A 12,320-nucleotide genomic window follows, 5' to 3' on the forward strand; every position below is an offset into this window, starting at 1 on the left:
GTATTTTGGGTGGTTGCTAGGCGGTTGCTAGGATGTTGCTAGGGTGTTCTGGTGGTTGCTATGCTGTTGCTAGGTGGTTGCTAGGGTATTCTGGTTGGTTGCTAGGGTGTTCTGGGTGGTTGCTAGGGTGTTCTGGGTGGTTGCTATGGTGTTACTTAAAGGGGGGGTGAAATGCTCATTTTCACTCAATCTCCTGTTAATCTTGAGTACCTATAGATTAGTATTGCATCGTTCATATCTCCAAAAAGTCTTTAGTTTTATTATATTTATAAGTGAAAGATAGACTGTACCGAGTCTTTCCGGAAAAAAACGAGCGGCTGGGGGCGGGCCGTGTGGGCGATGTGTTAAAGCTGTGCTAACGCGCCGAGCTAGTAACGTTAACAACACACAGAGACATTTGTTCAACAGTTTTACTCACCGCCTGCGGTTCCAACGCACGACTGCGGACCTTTATCACCGTGACTGCTCGATCCTTAAGCATTAGACGATCTGCAAATCCGTGATCTGGGCTTTGTTTATAAAACAATCATCGTCGAAATGCAGGGAAACAGTCTTGCTCAACTCGTTTTTGCCCCGGAAAAACAAACTGCATCCACTATTCCCTTAACGCTGGGTTCTTTGGGAATCTGTGCAGGTTTGTCTTGCCCTGGCAACCAAAAACCCACTTCTTTGGTGACACTGACTTCCCTAAAGCCGAGCAGAGCGCTTAGATGAGGTACTGCTTTCGCTCTCTTGCTCTGGTGTAGGAGTGCGCGCGCGGCCGCGATCTTACCGGAGAAGTGCCCTTAGGACCCGTATAAGGAAATTCCGTTACATCTGACGTCACACATGCCCATACTCGAAAAAAACTTTCCGAAACTTGTGACAAACCGGAAGGACAATTTTTGGCACAGAAATACTCCTTCAAACGTACAATTTAATTTTTGAAACTTTGTCCATGTTTAGCATGGGAATCCAACTCTTTAACAGTGTAAAAAACTCAGTATGCATGAAATAGCATTTCACCCCCCCTTTAAGAGCAAATACGAACAAGGCTGGACATGGTGGATTCATCCCCCCTCCCTATCGCAATGAAACTACAGGCCATAAGAGAGATTTCCCTTTCTAAAATACAGCATCTCTTTGCAAACATACATATCCCTAAATGTATCTTAAATGAGCTGAATAATAAGACTGTAGGCCTGGCAAGACGCTGGATAGGACTAAATGCACACTCGACAAGAGATGTCCTGTTCCACAGGTGCAGAGAGGGAGGGCTGGGCGTCCCTCATATAGAGTGGGTGTGTGTTGCCGCCAGAATAACCTGTTAAGTATGTTAAATAATGATGACGCAGCCGTGCGTGAGCTTGCCCGAGCCTCACTTCTACTACATCTGGGGAAACGCAAGGTCCCTCTTTCGACATCAGATGATGCCAGCTTCCTCGGGTTCAGAAGAAAACCCAATGGAAAATTGGACACCAACACACCAGGCTTTGGTGAGCGCTCGGACTGGCTGGACCTGAATGACCTCTGCAACCGCGCTGGAGGAACACAGCAGGACAGTCGGCAGAAGTCAATAAGAACATTGTCACAGATTCAACCATCACGGCAGAGGCAATCATCACAACTGGCGACAACATTCAACTCCTTGACACTCAAAACATCAGAAGGACAATAATCGATCACTTCCATCTGCGTATGATACGGCACTGGACAGGCCTACGCCTACAGGGACAACTGGCCTGCCCTGTGCCGACCATAACATATCACACACAGTTCTGAAGAACACAGCCCTACAAGACGACACCCACAGATTCACAATTAAAGCTCGTCTTCAGGTACTACCAACAAAGTCCAACTCAGCAACATGGTTTCCATCTGCACATGAGCCGTTCTGCCTGCAACATCACAGCCGGCACAGAGAGACGATCACGCACATCCTTAACGGCTGCTCCGCCTACAGGACTGTACATCGCCGCCACGACCGCAGTGTTGCACTCTCAGTGAAGGAGCTCAGAGACAATGCCAACCTTACCACAATCCATTGTAACGAAAAGATCAAGACAGACTGGTTCTCCCCCCCACACGAGCAGTGCGCTACATTGGAAACTGCCATAAATCACTTACCAAATACACCTGACATAGTTGTAATTAATGAACACACCAAAGCCGTTACAATAATAGAAATCGGTTGCTCTTTTGATGCTTAAATATCAACCATGGTACAATGTTCTCAGTAACTCTGGCTACTCCTGTAAAGTTATTGCCCTCATCTTTGGTAGTTTAGGCCATGTGCACAAGTTGTGTGTAAGAGGCCTGCAGATCTGTGGACTACATAAGAACAAGGCCAAAAAACTGACGAGATATTGCTCTGTGTCAGCAGTGATTGGTGGCCTCTACATATGGAGGCGCAGGCGCCACCTTCACCCTTAATGTGCGTAATGGACTGAGACACTGGCTGCTGTTGCACACCTTTCTGCCAAATTAGGGTTATGCCATGATATATGCTTATCTTCTAATTCAAATAAAGAATTTATGTGTATAAGTGTGTGTGTGTGTGTGTATAAGTGTGTATGAGTGTGTGTGTGTGTGTGTGTGTGTGTGTGTGTGTGTGTGTGTGTGTGTGGTTTGTCCTTCAGTGTCTGGATGTCCAGGATCCAGCTCACACACCCGTGAGAAACCTGCAGTTCAGACTAAACACACATTCATCTGTTCCTCAGTACAGTCACACGAGCACATGTGTTTCACATCTGTAATGCTCTCTCTCTCACACACACTAACAAATATACACACACACTCATACAACAGGTAATTCAGGAAAACCTGTTTGTGGACATGTACACACACACATTATAATTAATCAAGGACTAAATTAATAATCCCTGATGGTGATCTGCAGTGTTGTGTTGTGGAGTGTGTGTGTTCTGCAGTGTTGTGTTGTGGAGTGTGTGTGTTCTGCAGTGTTGTGTTGTGGAGTGTGTGTGTTCTGCGGTGTTGTGTTGTGTAGTGTGTGTGTTCTGCAGTGTTGTGTTGTGGAGTGTGTGTGTTCTGCAGTGTTGTGTTGTGGAGTGTGTGTGTTCTGCGGTGTTGTGTTGTGGAGTGTGTGTTTTCTGCAGTGTTGTGGAGTGTGTGTGATCTGCAGTGTTGTGTTGTGGAGTGTGTGTGTTCTGCAGTGTTGTGTTGTGGAGTGTGTGTGTTCTGCAGTGTTGTGTTGTGGAGTGTGTGTGATCTGCAGTGTTGTGTTGTGGAGTGTGTGTGTTCTGCAGTGTTGTGTTGTGGAGTGTGTGTGTTCTGCGGTGTTGTGTTGTGGAGTGTGTGTGTTCTGCAGTGTTGTGGAGTGTGTGTGTTCTGCAGTGTTGTGTTGTGTGTGTGTTCTGCAGTGTTGTGTTGTGGAGTGTGTGTGTTCTGCAGTGTTGTGGAGTGTGTGTGTTCTGCAGTGTTGTGTTGTGGAGTGTGTGTGTTCTGCAGTGTTGTGTTGTGGAGTGTGTGTGTTCTGCGGTGTTGTGTTGTGGAGTGTGTGTGTTCTGCGGTGTTGTGTTGTGGAGTGTGTGTGTTCTGCAGTGTTGTGTTGTGGAGTGTGTGTGTTCTGCAGTGTTGTGTTGTGGAGTGTGTGTGATCTGCAGTGTTGTGTTGTGGAGTGTGTGTGATCTGCAGTGTTGTGTTGTGGAGTGTGTGTGTTCTGCAGTGTTGTGTTGTGGAGTGTGTGTGATCTGCAGTGTTGTGTTGTGGAGTGTGTGTGTTCTGCAGTGTTGTGTTGTGGAGTGTGTGTGTTCTGCAGTGTTGTGTTGTGGAGTGTGTGTGTTCTGCAGTGTTGTGTTGTGGAGTGTGTGTGATCTGCAGTGTTGTGTTGTGGAGTGTGTGTGATCTGCAGTGTTGTGTTGTGGAGTGTGTGTGATCTGCAGTGTTGTGTTGTGGAGTGTGTGTGTTCTGCAGTGTTGTGTTGTGGAGTGTGTGTGTTCTGCAGTGTTGTGTTGTGGAGTGTGTGTGTTCTGCAGTGTTGTGTTGTGGAGTGTGTGTGTTCTGCGGTGTTGTGTTGTGGAGTGTGTGTGTTCTGCAGTGTTGTGTTGTGGAGTGTGTGTGATCTGCAGTGTTGTGTTGTGGAGTGTGTGTGTTCTGCAGTGTTGTGTTGTGGAGTGTGTGTGTTCTGCGGTGTTGTGTTGTGGAGTGTGTGTGTTCTGCAGTGTTGTGGAGTGTGTGTGTTCTGCAGTGTTGTGTTGTGGAGTGTGTGTGTTCTGCAGTGTTGTGGAGTGTGTGTGTTCTGCAGTGTTGTGTTGTGGAGTGTGTGTGTTCTGCAGTGTTGTGTTGTGGAGTGTGTGTGTTCTGCGGTGTTGTGTTGTGGAGTGTGTGTGTTCTGCGGTGTTGTGTTGTGGAGTGTGTGTGTTCTGCAGTGTTGTGTTGTGGAGTGTGTGTGTTCTGCAGTGTTGTGTTGTGGAGTGTGTGTGATCTGCAGTGTTGTGTTGTGGAGTGTGTGTGTTCTGCAGTGTTGTGTTGTGGAGTGTGTGTGTTCTGCAGTGTTGTGTTGTGGAGTGTGTGTGATCTGCAGTGTTGTGTTGTGGAGTGTGTGTGTTCTGCAGTGTTGTGTTGTGGAGTGTGTGTGTTCTGCAGTGTTGTGTTGTGGAGTGTGTGTGTTCTGCAGTGTTGTGTTGTGGAGTGTGTGTGTTCTGCAGTGTTGTGTTGTGGAGTGTGTGTGTTCTGCAGTGTTGTGTTGTGGAGTGTGTGTGTTCTGCAGTGTTGTGTTGTGGAGTGTGTGTGTTCTGCAGTGTTGTGTTGTGGAGTGTGTGTGTTCTGCAGTGTTGTGTTGTGGAGTGTGTGTGTTCTGCGGTGTTGTGTTGTGGAGTGTGTGTGTTCTGCGGTGTTGTGTTGTGGAGTGTGTGTGTTCTGCAGTGTTGTGTTGTGGAGTGTGTGTGTTCTGCAGTGTTGTGTTGTGGAGTGTGTGTGATCTGCAGTGTTGTGTTGTGGAGTGTGTGTGTTCTGCAGTGTTGTGTTGTGGAGTGTGTGTGTTCTGCGGTGTTGTGTTGTGGAGTGTGTGTGTTCTGCAGTGTTGTGGAGTGTGTGTGTTCTGCAGTGTTGTGTTGTGGAGTGTGTGTGTTCTGCAGTGTTGTGTTGTGGAGTGTGTGTGTTCTGCAGTGTTGTGGAGTGTGTGTGTTCTGCAGTGTTGTGTTGTGGAGTGTGTGTGTTCTGCAGTGTTGTGGAGTGTGTGTGTTCTGCAGTGTTGTGTTGTGGAGTGTGTGTGTTCTGCAGTGTTGTGTTGTGGAGTGTGTGTGTTCTGCAGTGTTGTGGAGTGTGTGTGTTCTGCAGTGTTGTGTTGTGGAGTGTGTGTGTTCTGCAGTGTTGTGTTGTGGAGTGTGTGTGTTCTGCAGTGTTGTGTTGTGGAGTGTGTGTGATCTGCAGTGTTGTGTTGTGGAGTGTGTGTGTTCTGCAGTGTTGTGTTGTGGAGTGTGTGTGTTCTGCGGTGTTGTGTTGTGGAGTGTGTGTTTTCTGCAGTGTTGTGTTGTGGAGTGTGTGTGTTCTGCAGTGTTGTGTTGTGGAGTGTGTGTGTTCTGCAGTGTTGTGTTGTGGAGTGTGTGTGTTCTGCAGTGTTGTGGAGTGTGTGTGTTCTGCAGTGTTGTGGAGTGTGTGTGTTCTGCAGTGTTGTGTTGTGGAGTGTGTGTGTTCTGCAGTGTTGTGTTGTGGAGTGTGTGTGATCTGCAGTGTTGTGTTGTGGAGTGTGTGTGTTCTGCAGTGTTGTGTTGTGGAGTGTGTGTGTTCTGCAGTGTTGTGTTGTGGAGTGTGTGTGTTCTGCAGTGTTGTGTTGTGGAGTGTGTGTGTTCTGCAGTGTTGTGGAGTGTGTGTGTTCTGCAGTGTTGTGTTGTGGAGTGTGTGTGTTCTGCAGTGTTGTGTTGTGGAGTGTGTGTGTTCTGCAGTGTTGTGTTGTGGAGTGTGTGTGTTCTGCGGTGTTGTGTTGTGGAGTGTGTGTGTTCTGCAGTGTTGTGTTGTGGAGTGTGTGTTTTCTGCAGTGTTGTGGAGTGTGTGTTTTCTGCAGTGTTGTGGAGTGTGTGTGTTCTGCAGTGTTGTGTTGTGGAGTGTGTGTGTTCTGCAGTGTTGTGTTGTGGAGTGTGTGTGATCTGCAGTGTTGTGTTGTGGAGTGTGTGTGTTCTGCAGTGTTGTGTTGTGGAGTGTGTGTTTTCTGCAGTGTTGTGGAGTGTGTGTGTTCTGCAGTGTTGTGTTGTGGAGTGTGTGTGTTCTGCAGTGTTGTGTTGTGGAGTGTGTGTGTTCGGAGTGTTGTGTTGTGGAGTGTGTGTGATCTGCAGTGTTGTGTTGTGGAGTGTGTGTGTTCGGAGTGTTGTGTTGTGGAGTGTGTGTGTTCTGCAGTGTTGTGTTGTGGAGTGTGTGTGTTCTGCAGTGTTGTGTTGTGGAGTGTGTGTGTTCGGAGTGTTGTGTTGTGGAGTGTGTGTGTTCTGCAGTGTTGTGTTGTGGAGTGTGTGTGTTCTGCGGTGTTGTGTTGTGGAGTGTGTGTTTTCTGCAGTGTTGTGGAGTGTGTGTGATCTGCAGTGTTGTGTTGTGGAGTGTGTGTGTTCTGCAGTGTTGTGTTGTGGAGTGTGTGTGTTCTGCAGTGTTGTGTTGTGGAGTGTGTGTGTTTGGGTTGTAAACTTGATTAGACGTATTTTCAACATCAGTTCTGGAGGTTTTCCGTGCAGCGTGTGTGTGTGTGTGTGTGTGTGTGTGTATACAGTATATATATGAAAACTAGTTAGTAATGTAATCTATTACAACACACATTTTAGGTAATATAATCTGACGACTTTTTGATTATGGATTCCTTTGACTACTTTAAGCAAACTAATTACACGGATTTGAACAGGATAATCTACTTTAGTGTCAGAAATACCAAGAGAACAAAACAGGTGTTGGAGATTTGTCCTCTCCTAATCAAGCGCATTAAACATTACAAGCCGGAGTTTGTGAAGTTCATGAAAAGGTAATAAAGAAAAAATTAAAAAATGAAGATATGCTGTGTGTTTGTAAGTGTGTGTGTCTGAGTAAGTGTGTGTGTGTGTGTGTGTCTGTGAGTGTGTGTCTGAGTAAGTGTGTGTGTGTGTGAGCTGTGGCCTCTTGTGTAATTCCAACAAAAGAATATTTAAAAGAAAAAACTGAGAATGAATTATGAATATTTACTGCCATTTTGTGAACATTAAGTAATAATGTAACCAATAAAAAAGTAACTAGTCTCAATTATAACTTTTATAAAATGTAATATTGAACTACAATATAATTTTTAGAATCTGATTATGTAATCCAGCCATTTAACATCTTACATGAAACACTTATCACTGACGTACTGGATCCGATTAGTTATACACTATTAACCGTCGAGATGTTTGAGGTAAAAATTTAGGCAAAAATGTGAACGTAAATGTTTGAAATATTGTAGCGCAGAGACTCAAACACTCAGTCGACAAGAGTTGCGTTTGATGCGTCTTTAATAGAAAACAGTGAAGCGCTTTTACAGGCTAACACACTTCCTGACAGAGCTAGCATGTTTAGCTAGTTTTAAATAGCATATTTACAAGCAACAGATTCAGTGTAACAACAGTGAACGATGAGCCCTTGCTGGACGAGAACGGGAGGATGAATCAGTGAAAGAGTTTAACAGTGCAGACGATCTCCAGTGTTCCACACGCCGGGTCAGAACCTACTCCTGGGCTTTAGCTTTGCTCCTGCGGTTCTTGGCGGATCGAACTTCCTCCATGAGATCCGTGAGATACTTGATTTCCCGACTGATGGATTCCGCCTTCTCCGCCAGCTCGCGGTTCCTCTTCTCCAGGTCGGCGCACTCGTGGGACAGAACCTCCTGCTCGACCCGCTTCTTCTGCCGGTACCGCGTCGCTGCCGTTTTGTTCTGCTCCATCTTCTTTAGCTTCTTCTCCACCACTTTAGGAGCGCCGGGACCGGCCTTCACTCGGCCTGTGACCACTGGATCCGGGTCGGTTCTGGAGTAGGGTTTGGTTCTGGAGGATCCTGCGGGTTTCGGATCTGGTTGGCGAGTCGGGGATTCGGACACTGAGATTCCACTATCGCTATCGGACGAATCGTCGGCGCTGCTCGCCTCCTCTTTCGGACTCAGAACCACTATGATGTGAGATGGACTCAGACTCAGCATGATCCCGGGAGTCGGAAGCACGGATACTTCACTTCCCAGATCTAACGTGTCGGCGGGATCAGACTCGGATTTGATCTCGACGGGTGTTTCCGATGGTTCTGGGATGGGGAGGTCGAGGGTCAGCGCCAGGTCCAGATCTGAGGAGCAGAACGGGAGGGAATCCAGGTCCAGATCCATGTCAGTGTCCAGGCAGGCCAGCAGATCTTCTGGAGAACTGGGCGGCTCGTCTGAGTCACATGACCCGATCAGAGAATCCAGGTCGAAGTCACTCAGGTCTAATTTTTCCGTCATCCAATCCATGCCGGAAAACACATCGCCTGTTAGAGAGAGAGAGAGAGAGAGAAAGAGAGAGGGGGGGGGAGGGAGAGAGAGAGAGGGAGAGAGATAGAGGGGGAGAGGGAGAGAGAGAGAGAGAGAGAGAGAGAGGGAGAGAGATAGAGGGAGAGAGAGAGAGAGAGAGAGAGAGAGAGAGAGAGAGAAAAGAGAGAGAGATTTACTAATGGTTCGGTTCATTGTTATTTTAATATCATTAGGAGACACTACTATAGTTTTCAGTAATATTTTGAATTCGTTTATATTTTAGTGAAAGTTAAAAGTTAAAACTGCCATTTTTATTAGATTTAATAATGTCTGGTTTTTATTAATTAATATTTCAGTCTTAGTCAAGTTAAACTGCATGGAAATCACAAAATCAAATGAGGTGCTTTTTTGCATATTAATGTGATGCATTTAGAAGTTTCCCAGACAAATTTGAAGTTTCCAATGTGTGTGTGTGCAGTGAAGTCACCCAGTGTGTGTGTGTGTGTGCAGTGAAGTCACCCAGTGTGTGTGTGTGTGTGCAGTGAAGTCACCCAGTGTGTGTGTGTGTGTGCAGTGAAGTCACCCAGTGTGTGTGTGTGTGCAGTGAAGTCACCCAGTGTGTGTGTGTGCAGTGAAGTCACCCAGTGTGTGTGTGTGTGTGTGCAGTGAAGTCACCCAGTGTGTGTGTGTGTGTGTGCAGTGAAGTCACCCAGTGTGTGTGTGTGTGTGTGCAGTGAAGTCACCCAGTGTGTGTGTGTGTGTGTGCAGTGAAGTCACCCAGTGTGTTTGTGTTTGTGTGTGTGTGTGCATGTGTGTAGTGATCTTGTCTAGTGTGTGTGCGAGGTGAAGTCGTCTACAGTGTGTGTGCAGGAAGTCATTAGTGAAGCCGTCCAATATGTGTGTGTGTGCAGTGAGGTTACCCAGTGTGTATTTGTGTGCGCAGTGAAGTCGTCCAGAGAGTGTGTGTGGGGGTATGTGCGTGCGCAGTGAAGTCGTCCAGTGTGTATGCGGAGTGAAGTTGATCAGTGTGTGTGTGCGCAGTGAAGCCACCCAGTGTGTGTGTGTGTGCAGTGAAGTCGTCCAGAGAGTGTGTGTGGGTGTGCAGTGAAGTCGTCCAGAGAGTGTGTGTGGGGGTATGTGCGTGCGCAGTGAAGTCGTCCAGTGTGTATGCGGAGTGAAGTTGATCAGTGTGTGTGTGTGTGTGTGTGTGCAGTGAAGTCCTCACCTTTACTCTGCTCTGGAGTCCAGGAGAGCGCCTGCAGCTCTTTACACCCTACAGAAGCGTGAGGAGAGGGAGAGAGGGGCGAGAGACATGAGGAAGAGGAGAGGGGCGAGGAAGACCCCGCAGAGAGAGCGCGCTCCTCGTCTTCGTCCAGCAGGGGCCCGAAGGGGTCAGCCGTCAGAGATGAGGGCCCCAGGATCAGGGCCTCCACGCTCGTCTGAGACATGGCAGACGCTCAGAGTGTGATGATGATGGTGAAGTTGAAGGGGTTCGAGCGAGTGTGTGTGTGTGTACGCTGTGGTTATGCTGTCTACAGCAGCAGAGCTGAGGGTGGAGGACACGAGAGACCTGAAACACAGCAAACATCAGGGCATTAGAGACACAAGCACACTCACTGCAGAGGGAATGAGACACAGACGAACAGACGCCTTCAACATCTCTCACGTCATCAGTTTATTCACTATAGTTTAGAGAATGGTGATGAAATATGTTGATATTTGACTGGTTTTGTCCGTCCTTCTGTTAGACTGTCTCACACATGAATTATGTTGAATATCTGTCAGCTGTTAAATTTAACTACACAATTAGATAATACCAGTTTAGCTCAACCAATCACCAAGCAATGCTTCATTGTGTTCAGTCTGTGTGTAAAAAGAGCATTAGCAATTAAAGAGAAAACACACTTCAGCAGAACATGATCAGCTCAAAGTGTCTAAATCATTTCTGCTGGTAGTCACTGTATGAAGAATGTTTGGGTGTAATATGTCAGTTTATTTTGATACCCTCACTCACATAAATTAACTAACTATAGTGTCCTGCACACACTAGTGAAAAAATTAATTAATTAAATCTGGTGACTGAATCATTTTTGGTTTGACTGTATTTGTTATTATGTTTTGAAATTATGTTTTTAAGATTAAAGGCCAAGAATCTTATGAGTATTCTAGTGATTTTGAGAATGGACAATATCTGGAGGGAGAAGACGGCATTCACACACTATTAATCGTTGTCAAAAATAAAGTTTCCACATGCATCAACACTTAAAAGTTCATTATTTAAACGTTGCATATTTTAATATAGTACTATGAACGCAGGCGTTTCTCAAAGATTAACACCCAAACACCATGAAAAGTTTTTTGGTTTATTTTTTAAGTAGAACTGGTTCTCAGTGCCCAACCCTTGCTGGAGGGAAGATTTAACGTGACAAAAACTGTCCCTTAATTTCATAAAGGAAATAAAACTTCCCTAATCTTAACCAGTTGTGATTACCAGCACCATAAACCAGTTTATTCAGTCTCTAAACTGCATAAACCAGTTTATCCAGTCTCTAAACTGCCTTAAGGGATTCAAGCTTAGCCCATTAAAAAAAACACCCTACTGCCTACACACACATTTACTTCCCCAATATTTACCAACCCTAAAATCCTCCTACTTAGAACTATATTTACCACAGTAAATCGCCTCTAGGCAGGAATTTCCCCGCCCTTCCCTACAACATTTCCTAATTTGGTCATAAGAACGGTAAACCCCGCCTCCTGGTTCCTGCAAATGACGTGTCCTTGACGACCTCGCGCCATTTCCAGCGCTCACTATGGGGCCGCGGTCACGCGGAAAGAGCGCGCGCGCGCCATTTTGTGGTGCCACGTTGCCGTTAAAAAAGTCCGATTGTTTATTTTATGGATTAGCGCGTGTCAGTCTGTCAAAACAAGACGGACGAATCAAAACAAAGATCGCTCGTAAACAGACTATACAAAGATCGCTCGAAAACAGACTATACTCAGCAACACAGTGTTCTTATAAACGTCAAACTGCGTTAGTTTAACAAATTCAACAGCTTTTCAAAAGTTGGACGAGTTTATGCAAATCCGTATTATTATACCACTAAATCAAACGTCAAAAGATGAGATATACTTACGCCATTTTGCCACAAAGAGCCAGTGCACTTGACCTCTGCACTGCCGGATTTGCCGCCGCGTATGTAGCCGCTGCAAGCCGCTAAACTGCCATGATTCCCGCGGGAGAGAGAGCTGTGTGTGGAGAGACTGGAGCGCGGGAGAGAGAAAACGAGGAAGAGGCAGCGCTTCCGCTTATATACTCACACATCACACCCACACTGTGTCCTTCCGCCGCACACAAGCTCCTCGTGTCACTCCGCCTGTGTCTGGATGCTGATTGGTTTATGAGCCTGTCAATATCTAGCAAACAAATAGTACCTAAAAAACGTTCTCTTTTTTTTACAATGCAACAAAAATAAACAAGACAAATACAAAGCATTGTAAATACAGTTCAGAATGTATAAAACAAAGAATAACAACAATAACTAAATGAACATGTATTATTACGTTCTCATGGTAGATCATGTGGTGAAAAAGAAAATGCTAAGTATACTTGCAGCCAGACTAATTATCAGTATACTTCAAGTGTGTTAATTTGAAGTGTGCTATTTTGAAACAACTAATATTGTACTATGTATATTTTAGTTGTAAATTAATTGTAGTAAAGCATAACTTTAAGTGTATTTAGTGTACTTTTGTGTACTAAATTGGACCAACTTCAAGTATACTTAGTATAATTTAAGTATATGCCTGTGAAAGGACTAATTAGCCTACAAGCTTAATAAGTGATATTAAAGTGTACTTTATTTGTGTTACAATCAAAACATACAAGCAATATACCTTA

General features: G+C 45.6%; 1 protein-coding gene across 2 annotated transcripts in view; it reads right to left on the bottom strand.

The window, feature by feature from the left end:
• Positions 1–7,421: 7,421 nt before the first annotated feature.
• The window catches only part of atf4a (activating transcription factor 4a), a 265,767-nt gene continuing 260,868 nt past the window's right edge, over positions 7,422–12,320 (bottom strand). The window contains exons 1-3 of one of the 2 annotated variants that reach the window (XM_079883029.1): positions 11,557–11,789; positions 9,645–9,989; positions 7,422–8,436 (exon numbers count right to left, since the gene is read on the bottom strand). In XM_079883029.1, coding sequence (XP_079739155.1) covers positions 7,652–8,436; positions 9,645–9,867 — 1,008 coding nt within the window. In that variant the 5' untranslated portion in view covers positions 9,868–9,989; positions 11,557–11,789 and the 3' untranslated portion in view covers positions 7,422–7,651. Of the gene's footprint in view, positions 8,437–9,644; positions 10,143–11,556; positions 11,790–12,320 lie in introns of those variants that run through there. The other variant, XM_079883030.1, reaches the window with a different exon arrangement.

Source organism: Squalius cephalus, assembly GCF_949319135.1.
Source record: "Squalius cephalus genome assembly, chromosome: 10".
NCBI classification, from domain to species: Eukaryota; Metazoa; Chordata; class Actinopteri; order Cypriniformes; family Leuciscidae; genus Squalius; species Squalius cephalus.